Below are 27,270 nucleotides of genomic sequence, written 5' to 3'. Positions count from 1 at the left end.
CAGGGAAGCTAAGGAATGGTAGGAATCTCATCACCTGACCAGCTGGAACCGAAATTCAGTTTACCAGGTCACTACCAGTAGGTATGATTAAATATTCAAAATGCATGTGTTAAAAATCAAACTAAGTGACATGATCATTTAATGTCAAGTTCAGCGTTCTACCAGTTCACATTGAACAATTAAGATTTCAGTTCAAATCCAACACTATTTTGGACAACTTTGTGCTTGCATCATTGGAGGCATCCATCATGACACCAGTTCAGGTAGCCATTTGTACTGGCTTGCTTGCTTTATGTCGGCTGCAAGCTTGAGGGTAGGTTGTGTGTCTGTTAAATTACATACATTTTAACGTATGTGTGGTGCTAGCTTTTGTGCTTAAGCTGTTGGGAAACAGGACTTTTTGGCTTGCCAATGAAGGCATGTCAACCAATCAAGCTCCCCGACAACTATATCTGCATAATATATGAGTCTGCAAATTAATTTGATAACTGGCGTTCAGATCGTACTGGCTTCTGTTTTGTGAGAGATTAAGCTATGCCTCCATGGTGCCTGGCTCCTGTAGAGTCTCCTCAGGCACAAAGGAGCCTAGCTTAAGTGTTTTATCCAAGGTCATCCAGAATGCATATAGCAGAGCAAGGAATTTTAGAAAACACTCATTTCCTCTGAAAGGATGGCCCTTGCATCTAAAATTTAATTGCATACGCCACTTTAGAATATAATTTAAATTAAGGAAACATTGAGAGGGGGAAATGCTTCAAAGCAATTGTCTTGGAACTCAAAAAAGATGTTTTTCTCACCAGAAAGGGACTGCAAGCCCATTTATTCTTTCTCAAAACCCTCTCTTTCCAAATGGTTAAAATTAAAACTGAATTATCCAAGAGGGCTTTTCTACAAAGATAATAGGGTTGTACCGTACAGAATGCTTCAGAAACATAGAGCTGAAAGGGATCCCAGGGGTCATCTAGTCCAACCCCCTGCACAATGCAGGAAATTCAGAGCTACCTCCTCCCCTCACTCCCCAAGTGACCATTGCTCTATGCCCAGAGGAAGGCAAAAAACCTCCAGGATCCCTGGCCAATCTGGCCTGGAGGGAAATTCCATCCCGATGCCAAAGTGGCGATCAGCATTACTCTGGGCATATAAGAAAGGGCCACAAGAGCCTAGTACCAGCTCATCCCTTCATGCCCTCCCTCTCCCGATCTGCCTAAATTCATATTGAATTTAGAAAGCTACTTGAGTAAAGATTTAGGGACTGTGGTCTATACATTACTGAAAATAGGACCCTACTATGTAATTTTCTGCATTGTTTAACATATCATCTTAATACTTATGTTTCTTTTCATTTCTGTTTTCAGATTTCTGGTTGATTCCATGTTTCTACAATACATATCCTATTGTATTGTTTATTGGATGTCTCATCCTGATGATTGTATTGACTTACTCTGTGTAATCTGCCTTGAGTTCCAATGAGAAAATGGGACTATAAATAATGTAAATAACAAAAATAAATAAACTCACCTCTTGGGAATTCTTTGCTTCTTAACTTTTGTATCCATGCATCAAAATTGCAAATATACACTAAATAGGCTTAATTATTATTCTAATTATTATTCTAATATCTATAAAGGTTATGAGTTTTATACTCTGTATTTTAATAATCCTTGTAGTGCACAGCTTTATATTTGTCTTGCTTTCCCCCTTTCTTTCCCTTTCTTTTTCTGTATTCCCTTTTTGTTTTAGTAAAATAAAATATACATACCAAAAAAATCGTTGCAAGTGTTGGGAGGGAGGCAATCTCTTTGTCTAATAAATCTGATAGGTTAGTGCAGGGCTTTTTTTCTGGGAAAAGAGGTGGTGGAACTCAGTGGTCTTGGAGAAAATGGTCACATGGCTTGTGGCCCCGCCCCCTGATCTCCAGACAGAGGGGAGTTTAGATTGCCCTCCATGCTGCTTGGTGGCGCTCGGAGGCGCAGAGGGCAATCTAAACTCCCCTCTGTCTGGAGATCAGGGGGCGGGGCCACCAGCCATGTGACCATTTTCAAGAGGTGCCAGAACTCTGTTCCACCACGTTCCAGCTGAAAAAAAGCCCTGGGTTAGTGTAAAATCCATGAGAGGTGGCCCCATTTGTGAGGTGTCTTTGGGCATCTGGCTGGTATCTGTTAGTGGCGGAATGCTGGGCAAGGAGAACCTAAGCTGTGATACAGAAAAGTGCTTCTTAGGTCTTTCTTTGCCACTGGAGGAAATCCATTAAGTAGATTCATAAGAAAACCAAAGGAGATCGTGAAGAGCTATACGAGGATCTCTTTAAACGACGACAATGTGGATAAAGAAGTTTGATGTTGGTAAGTGTAAGGTGATGCACAATGAAACAAAAAAATTCCTAAATTTAAATATATTCTGATGGGGTCTGAACTGGCGAAAACTGAGCTCTTGGGGTTGTAGTGGATAGCTCAGTGAAAATGTACTTTTGGAATGATAATTGAAGTATTTCACTCCTGAATCATTTACACTATGCATCTTCTCAGTGAAGAAAGCACCCGACCCTGCAGGTAGCTTTGGTAGGGTTAGGGTTAGATCAAACCTCTCTCATTCCTCCTCTGTACTTGTGGGATTTCAAAGCAGGCAATCATAGATGACTGATGTTTGATTGCTGAGAATATGTCTGTGTTTATACTGAGAATCAGCCCTTATATTGCACTGATATATTGCTTAGATTGATCTTGTCTACGCTGATGACACCCAGCTATACCTGTTGATGGACGGTTGGCCTGGATCGGCCCCAGATGTCCTGGAGCATGCTTTTGAAACCGTGGCTGGATGGTTGAGGCAGAGTCGGCTGAAGTTAAACCCCTCGAAGACGGAGATCCTGTACTTGAATCGCAGGAGTGTGGATTTGGGGCCCAAGCTTCCTACACTCGATGGGACGGTGCTTACACCAGCTCCAAGAGTTAGGAGCCTGGGGGTGATCCTGGATGCCTCCTTGAAAATGGAGGCCCAGGTCATGGCGGTTGCTAGGTCGTCGTTCTTCCATCTCCGACAGACCAGACAACTCGCCCCCTATCTTTTGACCCGCGACTTAACCACAGTGGTCCAAGCAATGGTCACTTTTAGGTTAGACTACTGTAACGTGCACTACGCAGGGCTTCCCTTGAACTTGATCTGGCAGTTATAACTGGTCCAAAATGCGGCGGCGCATGTCATCACCTTCTAATGCACACGTGTGCCTTCTAATGCACACATTACACCGGTATTGTGCCAGCTGCATTGGTTACCGGTTGAATACCGGATCAGATTCAAGGTTTTGGTATTAACCTATAAAGCTCTATGCGAACTGGGACTGGCGTATCTGTGGGACCGCCTCTCCCTATATGAGCCCCAGAGGATGCTTCAATCCAGTGACAAATAGCTGTTAATGGTCCCTGGCTCCAGGGAGGCTTGCCTAGCATTGACCAAGGCCAGGGCCTTTTCGGTCCTGGCTCCAATCTGGTGGAACGCTCTGTCTAAAGAGACTAGGACCTGGCCGGATTTGTTATCCTTCCGCCGGGCCTGCAAGATGGAGCTGTTCCGCCAGGCGTATGGTTGATGCTGGTTGGGCCTCCCCCCCTCCCGGCCAACTAGAGGAAAACATACCCACCCACCCACCCACCCACCCTGTTAAATATTTGGAGATGGTTGGGTTGTGGTTATTGGAGAAGTCTGCTGCTGTGTGTTTTAAATATTTATGTGGTTTTATTGGTTTTAAAGTTATATGTATTTTAAATTACTATACCGATTGTAATCCGCCCTGAGCCTGCTGATGTGGGGAGGGCGGAATATAAATTGAATTAAATAAATAAATACATAAGAGCTGTACCAGTGCAAGCATCCCTGTGTTGTTCTGGGTGCCAGAGTCATTCCCCCACATCTGAAATTCCATTTCCCAAAAAAGTATAACAAGCACTTGAAAGACTTACTTAGTATACACATGTTCTATATTTGAGCCCTCCCAGCATTACTGCATGGGTGGTGTGGGTTCATCTCAGGCATACAAAGCTCGTACTAATTAAATTATCTGTCCTTTGCATAATTAAATTGAATCACTCCATTATTATGTGTTGCTGGTACTATAAAAGGCACAATGGCAAAGCTCTTCTGTGACTTTAATAAATCTGAATGTACAATGGCCTCCCTTCTAAGTTCCTCATATTGACCCAGTGCTAACAAAGAACATTAAGACAAATGACAGTAGCTTTTATTATTTTTAAATACAAAAATGGAAACAAAGACAACCTGTAGATGCTCAGGTGACAAGGTGACAGTTTTTCTTTCCAAAAGCTAAAGTGTTAAACCTGCAAAATAGGGTGCAGCTGTTTAGTAATGGTTTGAAGGAACATGATTGACTTCTACTACTGAAGCTAAACAGGTCTGGCTCTGAAAGCTGCCTGAACGGAAGACCAGGTAGACCCACGCATCAGCTTCTCTGAGCATCCTACTATATAAAAGGGTAACTTTGTTCCCAATGACACATTTGGCGCAGGCGCAGTCATGCCCTCGCCAACTGGTCAGCCAAGAAAAGGAGGGACTGCTGAGCACACAGCCTCCCCCGATGAGCTGATTAGCGGGCAAGGGTCACCAAAACGCTGCCTTCAACTTGCCCAGCTGATCCATGGGCAAGGGGGGGGGCTGCGGAGTCCGCTGCTCAGCTGGGCAGAAGGTGGGTGAAGCCGCCTTCTCTCTGCCCAGCAGATCCGTGGGCAAGGGGGGCTGCAGAGTCCACCACTCAGTTGGACAGGGAGAAGGCTGGCGAACCCACCTTCTCCCTGCCCAGCTGATCCATGCGCAAGGGCGGGGGTGCGGCAGAGCCTGCTAGTGGCTTGCTGCTGCCCCGGGCGGCCTGGCCCGCTGCAGAGTCCACCACTCAGTTGGACAGGGAGAAGGCTGGCGAACCCACCTTCTCCCTGCCCAGCTGATCCATGCGCAAGGGCGGGGGTACGGCAGAGCCTGCTAGGGGCTTGCTGCTGCCCCGGGAGGCCATGGCTAGCTGCTGGGTAGCTGGCCCAGCAGCCCTCTCTGATGCGGGCTGGCTGACCAGCGCCCTGCTAAAGCCCATTGTATTATGGCACAACGGGCTCTGCTGCTAGTCTTGTAAATAATATGTAAAATCCACCTTGATTCAGTGTAGTATAAGAAACCTTGTAATTGACAGTGCATTTAGACACCAGGTCAAAGCAGTGTTCTTTAGGGGAAATTTGGGAGATCAGAACTAGATTTGCTGCTTGGCTTCTGGTTTTGGTCTTAGTGCTATCCCTTATTATTTGACTGGCTGCTTCTACTGATTTTGCTTCTGCATTTTGTTTTGTATAAACTGGTTTTTAATTGCCACAAGTTGTGTTAATTTGGTTAGCCTCTTTGAGGAATGTACCAGTCAAAAGATATCATATCGACAAGTACCCGAGATCTGGTTCTGTATGTACTCAGGAGGATACTGTGTTAGCTAAACGCCCATCATATTTAATAGGAGGGTTGAAAATTCTAGTCCTCACTTTTTCCACTTTCCTCCTCCATCCTCATTAGTATTACCATTTCCAAGATGATAAACAAGTAAGGGGCTGCTGTCTATACATCCAGGTTGACTACTTTAAATTTCCAATCAAATTTCCATTATGACAAGGATATCAGCAGCTTAGAAGTGCTGTACAGGAAAAGGAGACCCATGCTGGAAATGGATCACTCATCACACAGAGTGGGACTAAATTTCCCTTTAATTAAATACATTTCCTTGGAATAAAGGGCGCTACAAAATAAGGAGAGCCTACCAACATTTCTGTCCATTCTGTGAAGAAACAGAGAGAGCTCCGACTAATATAAATGTCCCGATATCACATAGTGACAAGGCAACTTTATGGTTAGGTGGTTTGAGAAATTCATGTGACCTGTATATTTGTAGAATGAACCACTCTACATTTTCTTCCCTTGAGCAAATATAGGCCCAGTCATGGGCTAGGTTTTTCAGCCTTTGAAACAGAAGAGTTGCCTGGATCTTTACTTGTAGGAAGAAAGCACAATGACAGTGCTTATATCTGAAAGGGGAAGCTTTTTCCTTTCCATCCATCCATGCAGCAGAAACAAAAGAACAATTAGCTCCCAGACTGTAGACGTTCATTGTGGCTTTCCCCACCTCTGCCTAGTTCCACCATCCATGAGTTCCTTCCCCACTGGCTGTGTCCGTAACTGCATTAATTGGTGAGAACCACAGACTTTTATTACCAGAAAAATTAAGTTGGAACTTGCCAATGATGACTTCATCTCTTGGGACTGCTCTGAATTACAGGCTTTGGTGCACGTTTTGGCCAATTGCTCACTGTGCGTTAGACAAGCAATTCTTTTCAACTGGTTACTCCACAATTACATGAAAAATGAAGGAATTCAGTTTTCCCATTGGAGGCATTATTATGCAGTCTATTAGCTTTGGAAGATCTCCCTTCCTTTCCTCGTCTGTTATGTGCAAATATAATTTACCTCCTATTTATAGTTTCATGACCCATTTCATTTTAAGCCAAGATGTCTTCTGAGTTAGTGATTTTGAACAAGGTGAACAATTAACTTTACAAAAACTTTAACCACTACAAACCAACGGCATCAACTTGAACTCTTAAACTGTTTAATTAGAGAAGGCAGGGCCAAAATCTGATGTGAAGTTCAGTTAGGAAGGGGAAGCTGATTGAAAAGAGTTTGGGCTACAACATTTGATCTATATTATGTTCCCAAACAGAAATCTAGCTTTTTTAAAAAAAGAGCAATAAATGAATATTTATTTTCACATAAGGGGTTTTCCTGGAAAATTCTTGTTTTCAAAGGTTCAGGCTTTGCAAGCTGCCTTGAAACATGGTCAGAGTGCTTTGTTTGGCGGTGGAGAGTTTTCAGAGACAGGATTCAGAGAAAGATTTTAAAGAAAATCAATAAGGACATAGTGGTTCCAAGCATATACAGAGTCCTTCCTCCCTATGGAATTATAGAGGAAGTAGGAACTACATGAAAACAAGAATATGAAATTTAGTCAGTTAGGAAGACCCAATGGACCTCAAATGCTTGCTGTGATCCCATGGAGCATCATGCTTACATCTGCTTTCCTGGAATCATGGAACTCCCTTCTAAAAGCGTGTCAAAATTCAACCCAAAATTGCTCAAAATGTGGCTTATGTGTGATACTTTTTATCAGCTGAGAAGAGGAAATAGACTAAATGTTGAATCAATTCTGGTATCAGGTTGGATCCTACAGACCTTCCATGAACTGAAGAGGGTGGAGAGGTGAGTTTGCCTGTCTCTTCCCCACTGTAGCCCCTGCACATCTATGACTTTGTCTGTGAGAGCAGCAATGCCTTCATATGAGGAAGGCAGGGAAATAGCATATTCTATTACAAGAAGATCAGTAGGATCCAACCATTGTGTTTTAATTTTGGTGCGTTAATGCCATTGTATGGGCTTTATTGAATTCACGTTTTAGTATTATCAACTCTGAGACTAACACATGGGATGGAAGAAGAAGCCCAACTAAAGTTTTGATGCAGAAGTATAGTCTAACATTTGCATGATCGACATTTCACAGCTGCTCAAAATGTTGCACTAAGGCCCCCCTCCCAGTATTCAATGACAGTGATGCCTGAAAATTCTATTCATCGTAAGATTATTTGTACGATGAATCTGGAATGGGGGAAAATCTACCCAAAATGGCAGAACTAAGGATGTTCCCATACATAAGTTGACATCCTCTGCAAATTTACTTGCCTGTGCCTTAGGCGGATTAGATCGCTGTAGTGCTTCGTCTGTATAATAGTACTCTATACTTAAGATGCAGAGACTTGCTGTTCTTTTAAAACTGCAATTTTAAAAAAAGAGTTGTCTGCTCTAGAGTCAGTGGCTGGTTGTTGACTAATCCTTGGGCTGAAACAACCTCCATCTTAGTTCTAAAGGTGTCACAAGAAAGTCTGTATGGTTTGGGGGGGGGGAGATGTAAAAAAAAGTGTGAAGGTGTCCTGGAAGAGTATGAAAAAAAACAAAGACTGAACAACTACTCCAACCCACCATCTTGTGTCTAACTAATGAGCCAGCATTTCATGTCTGATTCTTGATAGGGAATCTCTGGGTTCTATTTTTTAAAAAGACCTGTCAAGTCCTATCTACCTATCCTGGTATTTATGAGTTCAAATTCCTGTTTGCAAAGAATAAAAACCAAGCTTAAAGTTTTATTTTTTTTTTTTACTATTGTAAGGATGAATTAGTACAAAGATGGTATTACTGTTGCATATAGTATTGTGGTACACCATTGTGAAGTCCACAGAAGCAGGAGAGGGATAAAATTTTAATTAGGGCTTACCAGTTTTTAAAACTATCCGCTTCTTCTGTGAGGTCTGTTTTATGGATAGTTTTTATGCTGTTTATGTCCAACTGCTTGTTTTTAATGGTGTATTGTTTTATATTGTTACATTATTTTAATTGTAGAGTACTGTGAGTAGAAAAGAATGATTTGCATTCCAATTCCAATGACCCTCATAGGTGTCATATAAATATTTAATAAGAATTTGGTTACAAGTCAAAAGTTAACAATATAGAATCTTTGCAAAAGGCAGAAATTACGAAAGCAAGCTTTAATGTGAACAATTTTCTAAGTTCTTTAAATCTTTTTTAAAAGGTTTTCTATTTTGGATTTTTTCCCTAACACTTCAATATATAATGAGTTTTACCACATACTGTAAATCCACACAACAAAAGGTTCTCAGACATAGGATAATACAGCAGTGACGTTATTAGAATAGAATAAAAAAGCAAAGTTGAGTCAGAGACCTTTAGGATGCTATATTTTGTATCGCTTGAGTTATATACAGTCAGTAGCTTTTCTTAAACTTGGAGACATCATTGTAGAACTATTACTTGATGGATGTCTATATTTTTATGGCCTACTGTAATCTCCCCTCCACAGGTTTTCATACTACTTTAAGCGAAAGCCACACCCTCAGATGGATAACTAGGCATTGCTCCAATGGATGCATGACTGCAATGGCATGACTATGTCAGGTACCAATTGGATAGTGCCTGTGCTGAGTTAGACACTTCCAGACAAACATGCACTTTCCCTCCCCCAAAACCAAAGGTACTTGGAATGTTTTTTTAATTATATTTTTAGTATAGGGATAAAAGTATGAATGTATTTGAAAAGGACAATATTTGCAGTTTCTTTCAGAAATTCAGTTGGTTAAATCAGGTGCTGCTTGCAGTCAGATCTAACCAATTTCATATCTTTTGAGTGTTTCAGGACTAGGAGAAATGACCTGAATTAGGAAAAAAGAAGCACATACATCTCCTGCCCTCTGTGAATATCTCCCACACTCTACCATTAGGTCTGTAGAGTTGTACTCATGTTGTATTAGGGACTCGACAGAGCTAAGTGAGAAGTTGTTCCTGGTGGTGAAGTAGTTATTTATTCATTCCTTAATTGTGTTTCATAAAACAAGTGATACAACACAGCCTTGCCTATAGCTTAACATACAGACAAAAATCTCCAGCTAAATATGCTTGAAAAGTTAAGATAGTACTAAGTGGTTCAGACTGGTTACATCCAGTGAAAGAAAAACCATTTGTTTTCCAGACAGCTAATTGTCTAGCTAATGAGAAAGTTCATGCAGAGTCTAATAAAAGAAACTGTTTGGCATGGTACCATTGCTTAGATTTATGTTATGGTTAACAAGCTAGCTACCACACAAGGCAAATCAGGCTATCATCATTCACTGATTACGTAGTAGGGGCTCCAGCAGATTAACAAGTGCCAAATGCACAGAAGCATTAATTGGGCCAAGGAAAAGGAGGAAGTGCATTGAGAATGGAAAGCAGAGTGGGAACTCCTGTGAGCTCTCCTCCCACAGTCCCCCTGGCAGCACAGAAGTACACTATTGCTGTTAGTGTTTCATAACTGGAGCAAGGGCTGGAACATCAGAACATGCAATGTTATATGTCTGGCAAAACACAAGACACATTGGGTACAACCAGCCAAAGTTAAGCATTTTTACATTCCATGTACTCACTGGGGAGGGATTCAAGTATGTGCTTAACACTCCCCTTAAAGTCACTGAGACTTCAAAGTACCTAAGGCTGGCCGGATTGTATCCATGAATTGGGTACAATGACCCACTGTCATTTCTGGCAACCACCCTTTTTTCCTTAGTGCTGCTAAAGATGTTGGGAAAGACCATTCGGCTTTAACAACTGTTCTGATTGCTAAACTTCATCCCAAGGAACATATGGACAGGAACTAAAAACGCCAAAACATTCTGCCAGAAGCAAGATCAAGCTAGTCGTGGGTAAAAATGGCACCTCCACGGAGGAGGTTTCTTCCCAGCTTCATGTGCAACCACAGAAGAGTGCAACTAGCCAACATTTGCAGCTGCACCATCACCTCTTCTTTCTCATGCATATTAATAGCACAGCCTCACATAAGGGACACTCCAGAACTATGGTGTAAAGCAAGCCACATTGACTGTTTGATGGTACCAAAACTAAGCATGTTCCACCTTTTATAAGAGGTTTGATACTCTGCAGCTGAATCCATCCCCAGCAGCTTCTCCCAGTGTCCTACAATGCCTCTGCTGATACTGGGCATTAGAGGGGCTTCTATACCTTCTACTACTGTTTAGAGCATCAAAATGTAGCTACCTACCCAACATGCTCTACCATCTCCTATCTTCCAGATCATGTATATGTGCACTCCCTCTCTGAAGCACTGACAAGAAGTAGTCCCTAGAAGACTGTGGTAGTGCTGAACTTTTTTTTTTTAAACAGAGTTGCATGATTACTTGGCATCCTCCACCAGATGGAGCTGAGGAGTCAGAAAAACCACCGTCCTCCTTTCCCATAGAGGAATAGGCAAGATAGTAATAACCTGAAAAAAGGCAAGACAACTAAATTCTTTCCCACTGGGACTTGGAAAAGCCAGATAACACAGATCCTGGACCTATGCAGAATGGCACCATTGGCTAAATGCAAGAGTAGGATTTTCTACTTTCCCGTACAGCTTCAGATAATCTGGTGTAAAGGTGGCTAAAGAATACAAGGAGCAATGAGAAGTCTTTTCAGTAGTTTATTCTTTTTGATCAAACTGGAAAAATCACAAAAAATATAACAAACCCCATGAAGATACAATGTCCAAATCACTCTCACCTCACAGAACCAGCACACTGTTACGCACTTGTAAAAGCTAGTCCTAGTAAAGCTGTATTTTCTTACACAGCTGACTTGGCTAAACAATTATTTTCAAAAGCACAACCTGCTTCTATAGAACTCTAAAAAAAAGTATATCTTCTTTGTATTTAACACGTAGAGACAAGCCTTTGGAACGTAAACAAGTATTGTTGCATGATGTTTTCTTTATATCAAAAATATCAATGCCTTTGTCAAACATACGGTCAAACAGCGTGCTTAGCAAAAAGGCATTTTTCATATGATCTGATCATAAATTAAGAAACAGAACCTTGCATTACCCAACCCTATGTTTACAGGAGCGATTGACAACATGAACGCAAACACATACACTGAGATTCATTCGGTGCTTGATAAGTGCCGGCCTTAAAAGACATTTGTTTGAAATAACCCATACATTCTATAAAGATATGTAAACAGTTCAGGTACGGCAGATTAAAAAAAAGACACCACTACAGTCAATTAAGATCTGAAATGGCCAATGCGTCTTCATTAACTATTTCCCTATTATCCCTGAGCACCTTAAAATTAGTTCCCAAATCTTTCTAGAAATTAAAAAGGTGCAACTCTTTTGCAAGACTGTAGAGGGCATGTCCTTGTTGCTATTACTCATGTTCCCAGTGTGATCCTCATGAGTACTACTGGAAGCACATGCCCTGTTTTTGTGGGGGAAAGCAAGTTCCTACTGCTCCCAGATGACATGTGCTGATGGTGCGGAGTCTGCCATTCAGACTGCCCTTGCTTCTCTATCTCTGCAGGTTTCCATTAATCTCGCAGAGTCAAGGCAGGGGAGGGGGGGCACATTGCAGACTGGCACCTGCCCTTGCATGTGGACTACACAGATCAAAGGTGCGTTTCATAAGCACATCTGGTTCCAGAAAGAAGCACTGTGCAATTGTGCCCTATAGCTGCACCTGAAGAGGCTCCGAGTGGAGTCCACAGGGACCATAAATGCTCTTTCACAATGGTACATTAATTTAAGTGGAACTTGCCCCCGGTGGACAGTGTCCTTTGCATTTTCCTTTGAAAGTCCCCTTTATTTTCTTCTCCAAAATCATTTCACATATAATACTCTTCAAAAATTCAAAATGCAGAAACTACCTTGTCAACAGAAATCACTATTAAACCTACAGATTACAAAAAGATTGCATAGGAGAATCAATGGGCATAGGTGCATAAAATGGAGAGGAAATGCTCTTTTTTTGTTCCCCATAACAGAATATAGCAACAATGGTGTTATTTGTTTTTCTTTAAAAATCAAATGATTTCATTTTATTTCAAAACTGTAGAAAATGGCAATGGCTGTATATAAAAAAGTCTGTTTTTAAAAGTTGTGAAATCTCAGGCAATGTACCAGTGGCCCTGAGACCATTCACAGTGCAGTGGAAATTATCTTTTGAGGCAGAAATTATAATTCATCTTTCCTCTTGCCTATCCTTTCATGGTCTTTTTCTCTGAGCATTCGCATGAAAGTGGAAAATCCAGACTCCTAGAATATAACAGAAAAAGAAAAGCATTGGTTATATACTGAAGAACATATGATTCTACATTTTGGTACAAGGGACAATGCATTTTGAAACAGTGAGGCAGGAATAAAAAGAGCAGGGAATGAAGACCCTTTAACTCAGTTGGAAAGAGTCCTAGCTTAGGGGCACTGTGGCTGTTCTGGGTAAAGGAGGGGTCATAATGAGAGGTGAGTAATTCATTCCTATTCCCCCTGATCCCAGGTGGGCATGGACATGAGCATGACGAAGTTTGCTGACTACAGTTGTTATCTCACTTCCTTAGGTTACTCAGTCTCACCACCTCACTTCCCTAAATCCTCCTCTGCTGTCATACACCTAGTTTCCAGCTCCCTCCTCAGTTTTCAGTCCAGAACAAACTGGGAGATCCAGGATTCAACTCACCTTTAGCTTTGGCTCTCTCCGCATGCCAAAACTCCTTATTTCCTTTGCTGCACACTGTATCCCCCCTCCCCCCTTTCAAGGGAGCACAGTATTATTCCTCAGTTCACGGCCTCATTCCTTGATTAAATCCCCTCACATGCACACTTCCTCCCGATTCTTCTGCTGGATCCAAGATGGTGGATGAAATTTGGAGACGAAAGGATAATTCAAAATAAGTATTATCAGAGCTCTACCATATGGTAAGCTGGAAAGTTACTACATCTTAAGGGCATGCTACATAATACTCTGAATCTGGCATATCTGCAGCAAAGAACAGTGCCCATAATCAGCAGTCCACTCTCTTTTCAAGCGATCAAAATCATGAGGCCATGCCCCCAAACACCAAGAGCTGCAGCCAAACCACCTCAGAAGCCTGTGAGCTTTTCCATTAATTTCTGAGAGCTTCAGATTAGACCTGACAACTCATCCGATCTATTTGGACACACAATGTAGTGGGAATGAAGCCACCGTTATTTCGTTTTCTGCATCTGTCAATTTTAATTCAGAACGTTACGCATCACTAGTTGTGAAATTTGAGATTCCAGTAAACACCCCGAAGAACTAGCTTTTGATTAGCAGTGTACCTGCTCTTACAAGTGTTATCCAAAATGTATTATCCAGCTCAATGAAGCTTTTGGTGATGTTTCTTTCTCCACTTTCAGAAAATATCTAATACCTAAGCAACTGCATTCTACAACTGCCAAGGATGATACACCCACAATTTAATGAGCTTTTTAAAGGGCTCTACTTGCAGAATGTATTCAGCAGGCTCTATTTTCATTCACAGTGATTCTGCTCTGATCTGGCAGCCTGGTTTTGTCCATTCTTACTACAGGATGACTGAGAGACTGGGAGCCAAAGATTCAGCTCTGTACACCTAAGACTTTCTTCAACAACCACCCCATTGCCACACCACATGGCAAGCTACATCTGAAATCAATGGGGCTTTCAAAACCTATATAGTACAGGGGACTTATTATTCAAAAACAGAAAAGTCCCATTAGGCAAGGATCCCAGCCAGGCAGTATTTCATTCATTCATTCATTCATTCCTCCCCCTTTCTCCCCATGGGACCCAAAGTGGCTCACATCATTCTTCTCACCTCCATTTTACCCACACGCAAACCCTGCGTAAGGTGAGTTAGGCTGAGAGTGTGTAACTGGCTCAAGGTCACCCAGTGAGCTTCCATGGCAGAGTGGGGATTTGAACTTGGGTCCAACAATCTAACCACTTTGCTGCGCTGGTGTAGCTGAAGTGGCCACTGGAAAAAGAGGGGGGGGGGGTTTCACAGAGTCCTCCAAGGGAATGTTTCTTACCCTAGTAAAATATATTATATCTTATTTATGTCATAAACACAATCCCAAGCAATAGGACAGCATCACAATAAAACACAGAGTTTCTACTATACAGAAGAAACACTTCCAGATTTTTTAACAAATTGTGAACAAGGCTAATTCTAGATGCTGACCTAGTAGAAGGAAATAGGCAGGAGGGCAAGTTGGGTCATGACAAATGGGAAAATTCTGAACACATGAAGCTGCCTTATAATGAATCAGACCATTGCTCCATCAAGGTACGTCCTGTTTACTTTAACGGGCAGCAGCTCTCCAGGGTCATAGACAAAAGGGTCTCTCACATCACTGACTACTGACTCTTTTAACTGAAGATGTCAGGGATTGAAGCTGAGGTCTTCAGCATACAGATGCTCTACCACGGAGCAAGGGGCCCTCTCCCAAACTAAGGGAAGAATTAAAATGGACTCAGTGACTAGCAGGCAATGCTATTCTCCTCTGCACACACCTGTTTCAATGACATGGGGACACAAACAGCTCTCTGTTAGTAAGTGGAAGAGCAAAGAATGAGCAGCGCAGTGTACTAATTCATATATCAACAAAGGAAAAGCTGCCCATTCGGACAATCAACTCGACTTAAGCTCCAAAATGAGGTTTTGAAAGAGCCTGTGTACACTTGATTATCTTCCCACTGAAACAACCCTAATCTGTTATTTTCATAAGTCCCTCCTCCCCCTCCCCCATACCTTTGTAAATGCCTTTATAAAGCCAAAGTGATGCTATGCCTGAAGAGGTTTACCATTTAGGCCAAAAAAGACACATTCAGAAGAAGCCCTCAGGCTCTATGCCCTGTTGTTGGCCCTCTGGAGTAACTGGTTGGCTACCACATGAGACAAGATGCTGAGTTAGATGGACCACTGGTCCATTCCAGCAGGGCTCTTCCTCTGTTCTGATTTGTTGTCTTCTCTACTTTTTTCTATGTATCTATGAATTCTTGTATACTGGAAGCAATAAGCTTCCAACAAAATAGTTCTTGAAAACCATCACAGGCTGCAACAAGCTGTCCAATAAGACTTCATTCTATTCAGAGAGTCAAACAATTGTCACCCTAGAGTCACGGGGGGCAGGAGGGCTATCAACAGGACATACCAAGCAGGAGTGACCTTCTGTCAATTTCGATACCTAAGCAAAGGAGCAGGCTTGTTTTTATAAAGTCTTTAGGGTGCTTAATCAAAATAGCCTGAGCAGGAAGGAGACTTCAAGGGTGCAAGTGAAGAAAACACAATTAGACAGAGAACGAGCTCTTAGGTTCCAGAGTCCCAACTTCTGAAGCACTGAAAGCATGTCATTTGGTTCCTGCTTCTCCTCTCCGGAGGGCTGCAGCATGAAAAAACAGTGTTGCACTTACCTGTAACTGTTGTTCATCGAGGTCTTCCGTGCAGGCTCACATGGGACTGGGCTTGCACGGGCCTGCCAAATGTGGAGATTTTTTTAGCTCAAGATCATCGGGGTGCCCTTGCCTCCCAGTGCGCATGTGCAGCCGTCTTCCTGCTGAAACAGCACCCTAGGAGGCGGGGCACCCCCAGCTCACCCTCAGTCCTCTTTCGCCGCCATACTCACAGGTAAGTAATATGAACATTAGCGAGGAAGGGGGGAGGGTATGTGCACCTGCATGTAAGACCTCAATGAACAACAGTTTACAGGTAAGTGCAACACTGTTTTTCATCGTCGGTCTTCCAGTGCAGTCCCACATGGGAGATTAACAAGCTTAATTACCTAGGGGGTGGAGCTGATGATGTATCATAAGAAGATGGACTGCAGAACTGCTGTTGCTACCGTTGTCTCCTTTCTGTCCAGGATATCCAAGGCATAATGCTTAATGAAAGTGTCAGCTGATGCCCATGTAGCAGCTTTACAGATGTCTTGGACTGGAACGCCTTTCATCAACGCAGCCGAGGAAGCCTGGGACCTGGTGGAATAAGCATGGACCTCCAACGGACACAGTAAGGTAGCTGCTTTATAACACAACAATATTGCTTGTACCACCCACCGAGCCAATGTCAGGGGACTTGCCTTCTTCCCTTTCTTGGGGCCTGAGAAACAGACAAAAAGTTGAGAATCTGACCTAAAAGGTTTGGTGCAGTCTAAATACAAGAGAAGCGCCCTTCGAACATCTAATGTATGAAGGGCCTTTTCAGCCTCAGCAGACTGATTACGAAAAAGACAGGCAAGACTGTTTCTTGGGATAAATGAAACTTAGAAACTACCCTGGGTAGGAAATCAATTTTGGTTCTGGGGACTACCTTTTCGGAATGGATCTTCAAATAGGGAGGTTCGCTGCATAAGGCAGCCAATTCCTCAATCCTCCGAGCAGAGGTGACCGCAACTAGTAAAGCCACCTTCATGGATAAAAACCTCAAGTGGCAAGTGGCCAGGGGCTCAAACGGTTTAGACATGAGCTTAGTTAAGACAAGCGGTAAGGACCACTGAGGAACTATAGTAGAGATCGGAGGAAAAAGGTTGTTTAAGCCTCTCAAAAATAACCTGGAAGTATAGTGGGAAAAAACTGTTTTCCTATCTATAGGGGGATGAAAGGTGGATATCACTGCCAAGTACACTTTAACAGAAGAATTAGATAAACCCTTCTGTTTGAGATCTAAGAGAAATTCTAATATCTCCGGAAGGGAGCATTCCAGTGGATCCAGTCCCTTCACCTGACATCAGGGCCGATTCCAGACGACTAATCTGAAGGCGCTGCATGCCGCCATGTTCCGGATTGCGACGGGGAAAACACAAAATATCGCGTTTTCTCGCACGAGAAAACGCGATATTTCGCGTTTTCCCCGCCGCGATCCGGAACATGGCAGCATGCAGCGCCTTCAGGTTAGTCGTCTGGAATCGGCCCAGGTTCTGAACTTCTCCCCCTTAAAACTATACGATTGGCGTGTTGATAACAGTCTGGCATTCTGTAAAACATGAATTACACCCTCTGAGAAGGATCTTACTGGCGTATCAACCAGGCTGCCAGTTTGAGTCTGTCTATTCCGTGGTGTAAGATCCCCCTCCACAACAACAGGTCTGGGTACGGTGGTAGATGGTAAATCTGAGTTTGCAACCTCATCAGTCTGTGAAACCACAGTTGCCTTGGCCAGTAAGGAGCTATTAGGATTGCTGATGTTTTGTCCGCTTGAATTTTGCTGACCACTCTAGTCAAGAGAGGGAAGGGTGGAAAAATGTAACAAGGGTGGACTGACCACTGTAGTTGAAATGCACCTCCGAGTGATCCTTGGCCTCGCAAGCAGAAATGGTCTGTTTCGTGATTTTTTTCTGAGGTAAATAAATCTATGTTAGGGAGACTCCAACTGGCAAAAATGGGGTCTAAGTAAGAGTCTTTCAACAACCATTTGTGATTGTCTCCCTCTAGTCTGCTTAGATGATCTACTAGTGTGTTGTCCGCACCAGGGATATGGACTGCTTGAAGACACACAGAGTTCTCCGTGGCCGAAGTCCAAATCTGTATGGCCTCTCTGCAGAGGATATCTCATGCCGTGCCCCCCTGTTTGTTTAGGAAAAACATATTGGTCATATTATCCATGAGAATCAAGATGGTCTTGGTTCTTACTGCATCTGCAAATGAAGTTTAACACATATAAGACTGCTCTAATCTATAACAAGTTAATATGAGAGTTCCTTTCAGTAGCATCCCATAAACCGTGTGTGTAAGACCCGTCACAATGAGCCCCCCAACCAAAGTTGGACGCATCTGTAGTGATTGTGACATCAGTTTTCTGTGGCCAAAATGAACCCCCTTAAGGAGATTATTGTCTTCCAACCACCAAACTAGGGATTCGAGCACACCCCGTGGGATGCTAAACTTCCTATCTTGGGAGTCTCTGACAGCTTGGAAGACAGAAATAAACCAAAGCTGTAAAGGCCGCATATGTAGTCTTGCCAGAGGCACTACAGGAGTAGTAGAGGCCATAAAACCCAGTAGGGTCTGGATATGTTTAGCAGATTGAAATCTACAGTGTTTAAATTGTCTAATTAATTTCTTGATTTTTGTTACTCTTTCCAAGGGGAGGAAGCCCTTGTCCCAATCTCCATCAAGGACAGCTTCTATGAATTGCACTGATCTAGTAGGTGCAAGTTTCGATTTATTTTGGTTGATAAACAGTCCAAGGTCTAGACAAGTAGCAAGTATATCCTTTGCTTGAATGGCCTGTGATGAGCCAGTCATATAGATAAGGATACACACAACAGCCTTTAGTTCTGAGAAAGGCTATAACCACAGCAATGCATTTAGTAAAAACTCTAGGAGCAGTAGAGAGACCAAATGGGAAGACTCTGTATTGAAAAATGTGATTGCCCCAGGTAAAGCACAGGAATATTTTATGTTCTGGCAAAACAGAAATATGAAAATGAGGTCCAAGATCGCAAACCAAGACTGTGGGGGAGTAAGTCTTAGAACCATTTGTAGGGTGATCATATGGAATCTGCATACCCCTAACAGATTTATTCAGATCACAGAGATCAAGGATGGGTCTTAAACCCCCATCCTTTTTCTCTACTACAAAAAGCCTGGAGTAGAAACCCCAACGATCGGAATAATCCATCACTTCCTCAATGGCCCCTTTTTCTAGAAGGGCTTCCAACTCTGGCTGTATCCCCAGATGAGACACTGAGTCAGAAAAATCAGAGTCTTAGACTGGGCAAATTCACAAACTCAACTTTATAACCAGAGCGGATAATTTCAAGAACCCAAGAATCAGACATAGTCTTACAACACTCAGGGTAGAAAGAACTCAGCCTGTCCCAAACTTGGGATCTTGGCCCTGTAATTGTCAGAATTGCTTCTGAGTGTAGGGTTGCTCTTTAGTCTGTTGTTGGTGAGATCCTTGCTTATTCCTGTGATTAGGTTTCCTCTTAGAGAAAGAGGATTGTGGGCTTTGAAAGGAGCACTGCGATTGATAAGCGTACCCTTGATAGGGCTGGAAACGCTGTGAGCGGCTCCTAGGAAAGGATTTATATAGGGTTCTTCCAGATGATTGTTGTTGAGGGAATACTCCATATGATCTGGCAGTAAGTCTGTATTTCCTCATCTGGGATAAGAAATCATCCATTTTCTCCGAAAACAGTGTGTTCCCTTCGAATGGGAGATCTTCAACTTTGTTCTTGGTCTCAGTCAGTAAGACTGTAGCTTGGAGCCACGCATAGCAGCGAAGGACCACATCCAACAAGAGTGTTCCAGCAGAAGTGTCCGCAACATTACGGCCTGCATTAATTTGGTGCCGAGCCAGGCAAACAGCTTCCTTTTGGATAACCTTCAGGTTGATCCTCTGGTACCTTAGGAATGAATGTGGCCACTTTGTTCCACAGCAGCAATTGATAAGCTGCCATCTTGGCCAAATAATTATTGATTTTGATGTTAAATGCTGCTGAAGTGTAAATTTTTCTGCCCGTAGAGTCCAACCTTCTCCCCTCTTTATCAGAAGGGGCCGAGTGCGAACCTTGTCTAGGCTTGCTCTGCATTTCTTCTGTGACAAGGGAAGATGGTTGAGGGTGCAGAGAAAGGTAAGGGCATAGCTCATCCCGTGTCTTGTACATGCTTTCAAACTTTTTGTTTGTAGCCAGAGTGGAGGCTGGTTTCGGATTCATGGTCTTGAACATGTCAACAGAACCCTCAATTACAGGAAAAGCAACACTGGATGTGGATTCAGAGTAAATATGCTGTAAGATCTTATCTTTAGATCTGGGCTCTGAAGATGTGATGTTGATTTCTAGAGCCTTAGCCATGTGTTGGAGTAGCTCAGTGTAGGCTCGGAAGTCATCTGTAGACGAAGCTTCCTCTGTAACCTCAATAGTATCATCAGGAGAAGGATCCAGTGGAGGAGTGTCACAGGGTCTGTGGTAAGTTTCTCTCTCCAAGTCATGTTCAGAAAAGGCAAGACGTCATTCTGGAGACAGAGACAGAGCGTGCCCTTTTAGGGGGTAACAAGGAGCGATATCTGGAGCGAACATCAGAGTAGTAGATTCTTCTCTGTTCAAGGCGTTGGGGGGGGGTATCCCCTTGTTGCCAAAGCTCTCTCAGGTAGGGACTCTCCTCACAATATTCGTGAAGTGTTGACTGTCTTCTAGGTAGCTCACCCTCCTCCCATGAGGATTGTGATGTCCATGATCTATAAGATGGAGATCTGGAACGTCCTGTAAGTGTGGGAGGCTTATCTAGTATTATAACTTTCTCCTCCACTTAGCCTCTGGAAGAAATGGATACACTCCGTTCCGAGGATCGACAGTTAGATCCTTTTCTCCTCTTACTGGGAGGCTTGGAACTGACTCCTTGGTCTCGATCGCTTTTGGGTGGACAGGGAGACAGCACTAAGTGCATCCTTATCTTTTTTAGAGACATGATGTCTCTTCTTTTTAGCATCAGAATCGGTTGAAGGTCTCCGTTCCGAAGTTGCCTTTCATTCTTTTGGAGTTGAAGGCTGGTCTGGTCGGATCCGAGGTGATGGAGTAGGTGGCTGGTGTTGCATTGGAGTGGATGGAACTGTGATCGATGTCGAGGGGGTTCGGCTCTGAGGAGTCAAAGAACCCGATGGAATCGGATTCGGTGGAGTGGTAAGTATCACCAGTTCCGAGGTGCTCCGACCCTTCAGATATGAGATTGATGGTCCTGACGGCAGTCTCAACTCTGAGTGCAATGGAGAGGGTCGGGTGCATGGAGTTCCCGATCCGACCTGCTTTGGGTCGGAGTCTTTGGGGGTGCCAGACGAGGCAGGTAGAGTTGACTGAGCCGGTGGATCTGTGGCTACCATGGCTCTTTACCAGAAGGAAGTCTGCAATCTGCCCATTCTTTCCACTTTAGCCTTGGTGTGAAGACACAGCATTGCTTACATGCCTGGGTATTATGGGTCTTACCTAGGCAGAAGAGGCAGTTGGAATGCCCATTGGAATGAGTCATCTTCCTATTGCAAGAAACGCACCGTTTAAAGAGTGCCTTTTCAGACATCTTATTTCTTTTTTGAACAATCATTGTAGAAAGTGTCTTCTGAGCTAGAACCTCCTGCAACGGTGGCGAAAGAGGAACTGAGGGTGAACGGAGGCGCCCCACCTCCTAGGGTGCCGTTTCAGCAGGAAGATGGCCACGCATGTGTGCTGGGAGGCTAAAAAAATCTGATGGTTTTGAGCTAAAAAAATCTGAATTCGGCAGGCCTGCACAAGTGCAGTCCCATGTGGGACTGCACTGAAAGACCAACTATGAACCAACAATCTGTCATCATTTGGCTGACTGGAACAAATTTCAAATATGCATAGAGTAACTGAAGGCCTAGATTCTGAATGAATATGCAGAGCTCACTGGAACAGCTTTCATGCTATCTGAAGTAAGACAACCTATAGAACTGGCAGATGTTCAATGTTCTCATTTTCATTAGTGCTATATTTATTCAGATATTTAAAAGGCTCTATCATCTACAGATTTTGTTTGATAAAAAGCACTTATGTGTGAATTGACAATCAGCAGAACTGTCTACTGGAGGCATGGTCACTGGGTACACACCTCCAGGTCTGGATTTGTTTTATTAAAAGCAGTTACATCCTGTTTTCTCCCCAAAGTCACTAACAATATGATCAAAAGCAAATAATTAAAAACAATGAAAAAACAATTACATCATGTAAGGTACTGAGTACTGGTTCTTTCACATACACTTGCCCTTCCTTCAAAAAGCTCCAGGTTGTCTACTTGGTTTTCTCATCCTCATTTTATCCTCACAACAAACACTGTGAGATAGGTTAAGCTGAAAGCAAGCGACTGGCCCAAGTTCTCCCAAGTGAACTTCATGTCTGAGAATTAAGAACAGAAGTTAGTCAATCAACTCTAACTGCATAATGGGTTAGATCCAGACTAAATTTTCTATCAGTGGAATGGAACTTTCCTGCCTTCCCCTTCCTACTGCATCAGTACATTTCCATGAAATGTCACTCCTGGGAGCTCAGGGACAGATGACCTGAAGAACAACATGAAAGGGCAGGGAGAGGGTTTGCAGTGGGAAGGGAGAAATCAGTGGAAATTTCCATTAATGGAAAATTTAGTTTGGACTGAACCCAAAATGCTGCCTAAAGCGTTTTGCCATCTAGAACTTCATAATCTGGGTGGCCTACTGAAGCCACAAAGAGCATTCCAAAGTCTGAGTGCAACCACATAAAAGGTCCTATCTTCTGTGGCTACAAAGAGGAGGGCACATGGGTCGGGCCTCAGTATGTTAAACCTATGAACACATTTGGTATGGGAGCAGATGTCTTCCAGATTCCTGCTGCTACTTTTTATCTTATTTGGTTGCTACTGAGCATTCTTAAAAGGATGAGACTCTCCTCATATCAACAGCCATTTTAGAACCCCACCATGTGCTTACCGCTCTGTCTCCATCATATTTTTCTATAAATCTCCCAAAGTTGTAGTAGTTAAAGGTTGGGTAACCATCCACACCTTCCTGTTTACACAGGTCATGGTTCTGTTCTTTGGCACAGTCCACTGCAGCATAGGCAATCTGTAACATAGGAAAGAAAAGCAGATCAGCCATCACTGAGCCTGGTTCATTACATATCAAATGAAGTTCAGGGTTTAAAACTGAAAGGTTGTGATATTATACAAGCCCAAATCACAAAAAACATTTTGGGCAGCTAAGCATCAGCTGCCATTAGGATTTTAAATTCTAGCCTTGGACAGGCTGAGTAAATTAGTTAAATTATTGGGAACAAGCTCTATGGATGAGATCCAAATCCTGTTGCACATGAACAGAAAGCCCTTCCTTGCGTGCAGGGAGAAGGTCGCAGATTCTTCAACCAGCCAGTTATTATTATTATTATTTATTATATTTGTAGTTGGCTCTCCCTGCAAGCAGGCTCAGAGTGGAGTACAACAAAACAGCATAACAATTTAGTTTAAAACCAACTAAAAACATCAATAAAACCAGCAATTTCTAAAAGACAGCAGCGGTACACATATTGCATGTCCCAGCAGTATCAACAAACCATGGGGGTGGGTGGCTAACTGCTAGATGTTAGCAAAACAGGAGGTAGTCTGCCTCTGAAAGTGAAGGTTAGAAACACTGTGTAGGAGTGGTGCACCCTGACATGCTGGTTTGGCATATTAGTTTATGGATTCCCAATATTATATTCAATTTTGACCTGGCAGATACATACTGTCCTACCATCCAGGGCTGTTTTACAGGTTACTGAGATCATATAAAAACCTGTTGAGTATTTGAAACATATATAAATGCCAAGCATGATTACATTCCTTGGCAAACCTCACTATGTTCACCGCACCACAACTCTGGAAAAGCCTGCTAGGTTCTAGGAATTATCCGTAGCACATAGTCACCCTTCTCATTGCAACACAACTTTCTGAAACTATTCAATCTATTAGACATTTACCTCTCTGTATTGCCAGGCTCATTCATAAAGAAAAATCATTTGCACAGAAAAGTCATTTGCACAGTTTAAGGTTTGCTTAAATACAGAGATGGGTGCTAGCTGCTTTAATTTTATTGTGACTGCTGGCTAGAATGTATTGAATGGAAATTTAATGCCATTTAAAATTTAAGATTCCATTATATAGCTTCTTTTAAAACAATATGCTCATAATATGCTTCTCTTGCCTTCTGGGCTCCCATTGAGCTGCACTCCCATAATTAAATGTCATTTAATATTCAATTATGACCTCTAGCTTCCTGATGACACACAGTAAAAACTATACTAACCCCCACAACCCCAATGGCAGCATTCTTGCCAGTTATTAACCGGATAGGCTTTTCCCTCCCCTCCAGTTCTGTTCATTAGCTTTGTTCTCCCTCTAATTATTAAATTGTCACTGACGCCCATACACAGTTCTAAGGGATGCATTCCTCTTTCACTTTAAAGCCTTCTATGACTGGGCAGCAAGAAAGCATTGCTTACCCTTTTAATGAAACTTCCAGGCCAGGTTATGCAAACTCCCCTGTATTTGGGAATGCTATTTTGTTGCTTTCACTAATTCAACTGAAGCAAAAACAGCTCAGCTCTTTAGAGATCAGATTGATGCACAGCAGTGATTTAGAATTCCAGATATAACTATTTTCATTTGAAATCTGGGTTTCCAACAGGTTAGGTAGCAGTCCCGAAACAGCTGTAACCTCTAGACAGCAGGCCATAAGGCAACACTTGCTAAAGTGTTCAAACATCTAAATGTCATTGGAGGTTTTCACTTAATACTTAGGCTAGCTCATGGTACACCCAAGGTTTAAGTGGAGTTGTTTACATGAGGAAGGTAAGTGGCTATCACTCAGGCTGAGTTTGTTTAAGCAAGCACCCAAGGGCTCAAAAGCAACCTGCAATTGCCATCACTTTTAAATAGCAACCTCTCTCAACGAACCTCCTCAGGGAAGGCAGCTGCTTATACAATTAACACTGTGGCTTTAGAATGGAGTAGAAGATACACAGCTATAGTAAGGCCCTGCCTGGTTTCTTGTTTTGAGCAAAAGTAAGGGCCCAAGTTTTTTTTTTTAAAAAAAAATAAGGGATGAGTATATTCTCTAAGATTACTGTGGTTACAATACAGTTTGAGTTCCACGCTGGTTACCTTCCAGAAAGAAAGGAGAAGGAAAAAGTTTATTCCTTTGATATTTATAATTTTTTTAAATCTTAAATTCAGGATGTCCCCAAAAGAAAAATATTTGCTTCTCTTCCTTCATCAACTAAACAACACTACTCCTGGCAACATAAAAACAAAACCCTTCAAAACTAATCCCCTGCATGCTGGAAAATGCACCTTGTTTTTCAATACCTAGAGACAGGCTTTAATGACATTTTAGATGTCGTAATAACAAAAAAGCAAATAAAAAGAACTCCTTCAAAATTGCCTTTTATATGCCAAAATAGATCAGACAAAGTTTATTTATTTACTTCTTTCACACCCTGCCTTTCTCCCCAAGGGGAACCAAAAGCATCTTACATTATTCTCCTCTCCTTCCTTTACCCTCACAACACCTTTCGGATGTAGCTTAGTCTGGACCAAGGTCACTCAGCAAGCTTTCATGGCCAAGTGTGGATTTGAACCTGGGGCTCCCAGATCCTAGTCTAACTCTCCAACCAGTATACCACACTGGCTCCATAAAAGGGGTCAGTTTATATGTACATTGTTTGAAATGCAATGCTGGAGGAACTAGCACAATCAGTTTCACTCAGATAAATACTTGTGGTAATGCAGAATGCAATCCCAGAGAGAAATTTTGTAAAGAAGGATTTCACAGACTACTGTTTGACCCTTGGGGGCAGGGCTGGATCTAGGGTTGCCAGCACCCAAGGCAACCCAAGAGCGGCATTTACCCCCGCATGCAATCCTGGCACTGTGTAATGATGTCACTTCCGTGACATCATCACGCAGGGGCCCAGAGGCGCGCCCCGCCTGCGCGGCAAGCTGGCTGCCCCAGCACACGGTGCGCCGCAGAGCTGGCGGCAGCAGCACAGGCGGCTGATCAGAGGACTGGAAGGCCGCCTGTGCTGTTCGCCTGCCCCGCTGATGGAGCGGCCGGCTTGCCGCACACTCCCTGTCCTGCGCACGTGGCAAGCCAGCCGCCCCATCGGTAGGGCAGGCAAATGGCGCGGGCAGCCTCCCAGCCCTCCGCTCAGCCGCCTGTGCTGCCGCCACCAGCTCCAGCACACTCCCGGTTGGTGGCAGCTGCGCCCGGCGCCCCTCTTTGGCGGCGCCAGGGGCAGACTGCCCCCCCTGCTGATCCGGCCGTGCTTGGGGGAAGGTCAGGGCTCTTTTTTATATGCTCAGGATTACTATATTTGAAACTATTATAAAGTTAGATTCCATTTCAGAAAAGCAGTTCTACGTCATCCTGTCCCTAATTGTGAGTTTCAAATGCCTCAGATCTTCAAGTGCAGTTAGAGTCACTGAAAGAAAATTTATTCATACCCTACTCTTCCCACTGCCCATGGAGGCTCAAGGTGGTTCATAGAACAGATTTAACCAATACTCCTTTGTTTCCTTTGTTATTTCACACACAGTGCAATCCTTAGAAGAGTTACTTTAGTCTAAGCCCAGACAGTACCTTAGTGTGGATCTGGAAAAGCACTTAACTACACAGGAGCTGCTTTGCAACTTTCTAGGTGGAGAGGCAGCCTTTGAGCCTCCAGCTACATGGCAAATCCAGTTTCCCTATCCTCCTTCAGTATGGAGAAGAGGCAGTGATGTTGGGCTTACCATGTAGCCAGAGGCTACCATGAACTGATAACTTGAACATAGCCTTTAGCTACCACTAGCAACACTTTAATTTCTCATATGAGACGTGCAAGCAACAGCAAATCTAGAACACCGAAGAAAAAATATAACAATTTATTGCAAAAATGAGTGAATCCTTAAAATCTTCTAATAAAAATGCCAATTGCTTCCTCAAAACAGTTGTTCGTTTCACTTTGCTATGTTAATTCTGTGCATTCTGCCCTCTCTTACTTGGACACATATTTGGAGGCTACTGTTTATTTAGTTCAGTTTCTCTCCTTCCCAAGGGGATGGGGGGCTTGGGTCATAGAAATACATGCACAATAAAAACAAAACACCTATGTGAATTAAAATTGTAAGACATGTGCTTAAAATCTGGCTGCTGAATCCTAGCTCCAAGAGGTAAGTTTTACATCTTCTGGAAAAAAATCTGGTTTGGACTTTGACAAACCTCTGAGGAAAGGATATTCTTTGTGTGCTCTTCAGCCTTGGCATATAGGATGGTACAATCAAGAATGCTGATCTCTCAACTGGTGTTAAC

At 42.9% G+C, this 27,270-nt stretch overlaps 1 protein-coding gene across 1 annotated transcript in view; it reads right to left on the bottom strand.

Moving 5' to 3' along the window:
• Positions 1-11,094: 11,094 nt before the first annotated feature.
• Positions 11,095-27,270, bottom strand: part of PDIA5 (protein disulfide isomerase family A member 5) — a 289,332-nt gene continuing 273,156 nt past the window's right edge. Inside the window, exons 16-17 of the mRNA XM_054971351.1 lie at positions 22,876-23,010; positions 11,095-12,715 (exon numbers count right to left, since the gene is read on the bottom strand). Of these exons, the coding sequence (XP_054827326.1) occupies positions 12,635-12,715; positions 22,876-23,010 (216 nt within the window). The 3' untranslated portion in view covers positions 11,095-12,634. The remainder of the gene's footprint in view (positions 12,716-22,875; positions 23,011-27,270) is intronic.

The sequence above is a fragment of the Eublepharis macularius genome, chromosome 2 (assembly GCF_028583425.1).
Source record: "Eublepharis macularius isolate TG4126 chromosome 2, MPM_Emac_v1.0, whole genome shotgun sequence".
In the NCBI taxonomy this organism is placed as follows: Eukaryota; Metazoa; Chordata; class Lepidosauria; order Squamata; family Eublepharidae; genus Eublepharis; species Eublepharis macularius.
This window is presented reverse-complemented; position numbering and strand designations above follow the sequence as displayed.